We start from the raw sequence: 6,541 nt of genomic DNA, 5'->3' as shown, positions 1-6,541 counted from the left end.
GGGCCTGAATTTTGATGACCTAAAATATGTAAAAAATGGCCTATAAAATGATCGAAAAAATCCAGAAAAATTACCTAAAAGTTAAAAAACAACCTAAAATATTTCATGTCATGGAAATTGCTTTAAAATGTATTTTTAGTCCTTATTAACACTTTTAAGTTCATCTCGTTTTTATATTGAAAATTCAGCAATATATGTTTGAATTTGAAGCTAAACGTTTTGATACATTTTTTCTACCATCTTGTAACGCTCATCAAATGTACATATACGGTATATATTCCAATATTTGTCACCTCATTCAGAGTTTCAATAGATGACGGTTAACATGCGGAGATTCTCGACAATGCCTGTTGTCTGACAGCACATCTTGTACTTGGAGAAACTCCTTTCCACATCTGCAGACACAATGGGGGCATACTTGAAGTGTACAAAATCACTAGCAGTAAGTTTCTCTTCAATATTGAAAGTGCTGAAGGACTATCCTGTCAGAATTCAAGAAATGCTGCATAATGTTTCATAACCTGAGTTTTTATCTATAACATTTTTCATTTTTTACACTATTTTAACAATATCCCCTGACACTTTCTCCAAATCACTCGCTATTTTTTTTCAAGAGAGCGAGCGAGTCTTCTAGCATTGCTCCTTTATCATTTAAGCGTTTGATTCCTTCCATCAAGGAACCGAAATTTGCCTTTATGAATGTCAGATGTCCTTCCATTTCGTTGCACGAGAACTGTACCCTGATCAGCTTCAGTTGCCCTTGCATCTTCTGTCTTCCTTGAATATACAATGTTTTTCACTGCCTAAAAATTTTAGTATTAGTAAATTGTAGCATCAATCCACGTTCCTCACCATGTGATGATGGGTTCCGGGGGCAGTGGAACACCAGGATCCATAAATTTAAATTTTATTTTACGAGCTGGAACAGTGTTAGTACCAGAACAATCCTAATTCTTTTTCACACATTTATTACACATAATCTGCAACAAATGTATATGTTTAATAGGTACTGGCTCATGAGCGAGTAATGCCCAGTGACCTAACGAATATACCTTTTCTTCTTGTTCACTTAGGCATAATTTTAATTCTTGTATTGGGGTTTTACTCAGGTCTGTTTGGTATAGTGTTAGGACAGTGTATGTTTTCAGTCTGTGTAGTTTCAGGTTCATTGCTAGTGCATTAGTGTGGTTTTCTAATTTTCTTAACACTTTGCAGACCGTCAATTTAAATATTATATCACCCTGGGGACTAGCATTTTTAAACCTACTACCCTAACTTGTGCACTGTTCACTTACAAATTAATATAAAATTATAAAAAAATTTATGAACTAAAATTTTTGGAGAACACTTACCACTGATCCTAGAAGTGCTTGAGAGTGTGATATTTCTGTAAACATTCCCCTTTGTGAAGTGGCATTACACACTTGCAAATGTAGACAGTCATAGTCTTTTTTTTGTGAACTGTGCAAACATGGCATTGCCTAGAAGGATGCTTCCCCTTGGAATGTTCCCTCTTCACAATTTTCACGAGGGTATGTTTCCGCATATCACCCGAGAGTCGCCCAGGGGGGTCCACATGAGGCCTGCATAGTTTGGTAGTTGATGGCCCCAGTCGCACTAAGTCTGTGTCTGACTCTGGTTCTGTCGCCACCATCTGGTCTGTAGCCCAGGCCTTTGCCACATTTTCAATTTCGAATCAGGGTTTAGATTTTTGTAAACCAACAATAAATTGAAAATGGCACAATTTATAAGCCACAAGGCAATTTTTTTGTCCACTTTATTGTTTTCCTAGGAAGAGAATAATAGGCCAAGTATTGATTTGCTCTATCAACTCCTTTCATGAACATATTATACTCAGAAATACAAACAGGCTTCTTTACTTGTCCATGTCTCCTTTGAACATCAACCATGCTCCAATTGTGAATTGTGGAAATCATATTCACAACACGAGTATACCTCCAGGACTGAAGAAGAATATCCCCCTTCCTCCTGAATGTGGTTTCTCCACGTTTCAGGGATTTAGATTCCACTTTTAGATCTGGAGGAAGGCCTCTGCTCACCCTAGTTGTTCCACAAACACATACTTTTCTCGAAAGAAGGTATTCTGCAGGTACCATACTGTTATAATGATTTTTTTGATATACATGTTAATTTTGATCAAGATAGGGTTCCAAAACGGAAACAATAGTTTCTTGTAATTTTTTGCCTTCTCCAGAATAAATGTCTAAATTTCCAATATAGCCTGAAATGCTTTCAGTAACTACATGAACAAGTAGGATTATAGTGTGACATGTTGCGCAACGGAGGACCCCTCCCCCCACCGGTACGTGGCGGCATCGTAGCGCTGTCGTTACTCCCCGCGCTGACATAACACGCAACGCAGCTGTGACACGGGTAACAGACAACAGCGGTACCCATTGCGTAACAGGCGGGCGCTGCGACTTTATAAGGGAACTACACAGCCGCCGAAGTCAGTTAAGTGCATCAGTCGCCGAAGTGAGTTCTCCAGTCCGCAGTGAACGAGTAAAGTGTATCAGCCGCCGAAGAGAGTTCTCAAGTCAGCAGTGAACGAGTTCTCAAGGCAGCAGCCTACGAGTTGGTTGGAATCTAGCCAGCGGCGAATTACGAGTTGCGGACGCGTGTGTGAGAATCAGTGATAGTTCGTGATAACCGAGTAATAATTTGGAGTGTGTGATACAGTTGCACTTGTATAACTCCCGCGTTATAAAAACGTTTAGACTACTGACAGAGTGAATTGAATATTGAATAGGGGTTGTAAATTGTGAAAACCCGTAACAGTGTTATAATTAATTGTAGCCGAGACTTGTAGGTTGTTGAATAAACCAATTAACAATCCTAACGGCGTCTTCAGTGTCTAAATACGTGACAACTGGTGTCAGAATTGGGATTGGACTTACACACATGACCAACAGGATTCAGTAACAAAACACGTGACAATATGTTCACATATGAAGCCTTACCATCCAAGGAATCACAGATTCGATCAAAGACAGTTGTTGGTTTGGCTTATAAACTGTCTTAAATTTCTGAAGGAAAAAGTTTAATAAGGGCTGAATTTTGAAAAACCTGCTTGTTGATTGTGGTTGCAGTTCATTATTATTGAAATGCAAATACCAGCAAATTTGTTCAAATCTCTAAGGCTCATTAGTTTGCCGAAAATGGGAATTTCTAAAAATGGATCTGTTGACCAATACTGTTTTAGATTATCCCTCCTTGTATGCCCCATTAGAAAGATTATTGCAGTTTTTTTTTCATTTCTGCTGAAGTGACATCCACCCACTTCAATACCTTATAACATCTGTCATACTCTTTCACGGCGTTGGAGATAGTATTTATTAGTGTCCTGACATAACATGTCAAAGAAACTATCTCCAAAAAGACAGTTCTCCTACTTCAGATACTTGAATTGGTTCCGATGGAATTTGTTTCACCCCCGGATTTCTAGTAAACTGTCCCAAATTAGGCGTTTTGTCTACTTTTCCCCATGTGGCTGTCCCCGCAATGTTATTACCTGCATTTTTGTCTGAGCTGCTGTCACTTTTACTGTCTGTGGCCACAATTCTTTGTTGTCCCCTGTCACTGCCACTGCCACTGTCTGAGTCACTATCACTACACATCTCACAAGGGACGTCAGATAGCTCATCGGAGAACAAGTCAGATATTCTCCAAGAGATCGCTTGGTCTTCAACCACTTTTGTCCTTGATCCATATTGCACTGCTAACTTACTGCCTGGTACATACAGCTTGAAGACGAAAAAAGGCATTTTCCTTTGGAGTGGAATAGGAAAACAGCGAGGCCATGTTACTGTCTACTAAGCAAACATTCGGAGGTCTGTTACACTCCAGTTACGCATCTGTGTGGCACCAGAGCAAGGTATAGTGTATTGCAACATAACGTGTCCTAAAATCATAATATTATGTGACTGGTCTACCATGTTTAAAGGGAAAAGCATAATATTGTAACGTGTTTTGCTACTGAAGACGCCGTTCGGATTGTTAATTGGTTTATTTAACAACCTACAAGTCTCGGCTAAAATTAATTATAACAATGTTACGGGTTTCCACACTTTACAAACCCTATACACAAATCTCTTCACGCTGTCCTCAGTAGTCTACACGTGATCACAGTACGGGAGATATACAAGTCTCTCCGTATTACACAATCCCAATTACACAATTACACACCCCCTCCCTCCCAAGCGGTGACGTAGCAGGTGAGTCACCACTCCGCCCCCCGCACTGTGACGTGGCACGCAACGCCGCTGTTGACACGGGCAACAAGCAACAGCGAACGAAATAAAAGCCGGCTGAGTAGCAAGCGAGAGTTAGTGTGTGATCAGGAGTGAGTGTGTGAGCCGGAGTAACACAATTGCAATCTAGCAGCAGGCGCGGAAAGAACGGGACGCGTGTGTAATTGGGAGTGTGTAACACAGTGACACTTATATAACTCCCGTACTGTGAATACGTGTAGACTACTGAGGACAGAGTGAAGAGATTATTGCGAATAGGGCTATAAAGTGTGAAACCCCGCAACACTGTTATAATCAATTGTAGCCAAGATTTGTAGGTTGTTAAATAAACCAATTAACAATTCGAACGGCGTCTTCAGTAAAGAAACACGTTACATTTGGTGTCAGAAGTGGGATCGAACTTAAACACGCCACAAACAAATTGTTGTGCATCGAGTATTTTACTGCTACAAAATTGAGATGCAGCAGATGATGGAACTTCTCCTGAAGGAAATTAGAACCAACCAGGCGAAGGCAGAGGCCTATAGAAAAACCGAGAAGATAGAAATGGAGGCCAATAGGAAGAAAGACAAAGAGGAAATGCTGAAAAAGATGAGGGCAAACCAAGCAAAAGCAGATGCCGACTCGAAAGCCTGGCGAGAAGAGATGGCCGCCTGGCGAGAAATGATGGCCACAGAAAGAGAAGCTACCTAAGCAAGAACAAGAGCCATTGAAGTAAGGACGGCCGCCATACGTCTAGAAGAGAAAAAGCCGGCCACAGTGGACACGAAACCTGTGGCGGCACAACAACAAGAGGTCCCCATAGTAATACCGGTCAGAGTGACGATGGCCTGCCAAGAAATGGAGGCACATTCAGAAGAAGAAGAGCCGGCCTCAGTGGACAGGAAACCTGAGGCGGCAGAACGAGAGGTACCTATAGAAGACGCCGAAGTAATGCCGGTCGGAGAACCGAAGGAGAAAAGGCGTATGGACCGAAACCAGCGAAATATGAAGAATTCGACACGGGGAAATTGTGGACACCAGAAGGAGTTGGCCGTAGCCCGCAGAGCGACGAGCTGCCGCGTGGAAGTGGCACGGCAGAAGAAAACCAGCAGGACTGTGTCCCGCCATGCAACAGTGTCATGGCGTCGGAGGAACATCTTCAGGAAATGTTGGACCCGAGAAGATTATGAATCCCGGATGAAGTTGGCTGCCACCTGCAGGAAGACATCCCATCGCATGACGTTGGAGAAATGCCTTCCAGAAGGAAAATCCCCTGGGAACCTTCGGATGCCAGAGAAAGGACTTGGCGCCACGGTCTCGTGCCAGTAAGTGGCGGGAAGAACACAAGGAACGACGACGTCAGCAAGTTCAAACCACACTTCATTTGCTGCTACGTCGATATAAGAAACTTCTGAAGAAATTAAGGATGAAGAATTGGAACTTATGGAGGGGTAGGCCCACTCCAAAGCGGAAAAAAAACGGATTGAGGAGCAGCCGGTAAAATAGAAGAACCGGCCTCACCAGAGAGAGTGAATGTGCCATGGGAGAAAGTGAATGAGTTAATTGGATACAACTGGATCTTCTGGCAAGTTAAGAGGGAACCGCTCGAGACGAGCTTTGTCTCAAGAGGAGAGCGGATGTAACGGCCAGATAATAGTCGCTGCGAGTAGTAGCCGAAACAACAGGAGACCCACCAAGCACATTCTTGGAAGAAACGGAACGGGGGTGCAACGTTAGGCTATTCGGGACGAACAGCCTTAAGGAGGGAGTAGTGTGAAGTGTTGCGCTATGGATGACGCCCCTCCCTCCCCGCTAGCCGTGACGTGCCGAACGGAGCCGAAGTGAGCCGAGTCCCAGCACGCTGGTCGCTATGCAAAGGGAGTAAACACCGGTTGCTAAGCAAAGCGCGTAAACAGCGGTTGCTAAGCAAAGCAGGTAAACAGTTGTTGCTAGAGACGACGGTAATAACAGCGATACCCATTACGTAACAGGCAAACATGGCGTCAGACAACAGTGATGCCTATTACGTAACTGTTTTTCTGTTGTCCGGGTGAGGGTTTATAAGGGAACTACACAGCCGCCGAAGACAGTTCTCAAGTCAGCAGCCTACGAGTTGAGTTGGAATCTAGCCAGCAGTTAGTTACGAATTACGAGTTGGCCAGGGAAGAGTATGCAGTATAGTATTTGTGATACTGCAGATAGCAGTAGTTGTGAATCTGTAAATTGTGTGATTGTAAGAGCGAATGTGCAATAAATTCGCTATATCCAATACGGCGTGAAGTTATTTG

At 42.9% G+C, this 6,541-nt stretch overlaps 1 protein-coding gene across 1 annotated transcript; it reads right to left on the bottom strand.

The window, feature by feature from the left end:
* Nucleotides 1-204: 204 nt before the first annotated feature.
* On the bottom strand, nucleotides 205-3,996 carry LOC117282661. The gene is made up of 2 exons (XM_033753213.1): nucleotides 3,533-3,996; nucleotides 205-395 (listed from the first exon to the last, which is right to left on the bottom strand). Exons 1-2 carry the CDS (start codon nucleotides 3,783-3,785, stop codon nucleotides 307-309), a joined length of 342 nt encoding a protein of 113 aa, XP_033609104.1. The 5' UTR covers nucleotides 3,786-3,996; the 3' UTR covers nucleotides 205-306.
* Between the last annotated feature and the right edge of the window lie 2,545 nt (nucleotides 3,997-6,541).

Source organism: Cryptotermes secundus, unplaced genomic scaffold (genome assembly GCF_002891405.2).
Source record: "Cryptotermes secundus unplaced genomic scaffold, Csec_1.0 scaffold547, whole genome shotgun sequence".
Lineage (NCBI taxonomy): Eukaryota > Metazoa > Arthropoda > Insecta > Blattodea > Kalotermitidae > Cryptotermes > Cryptotermes secundus.
This window is presented reverse-complemented; position numbering and strand designations above follow the sequence as displayed.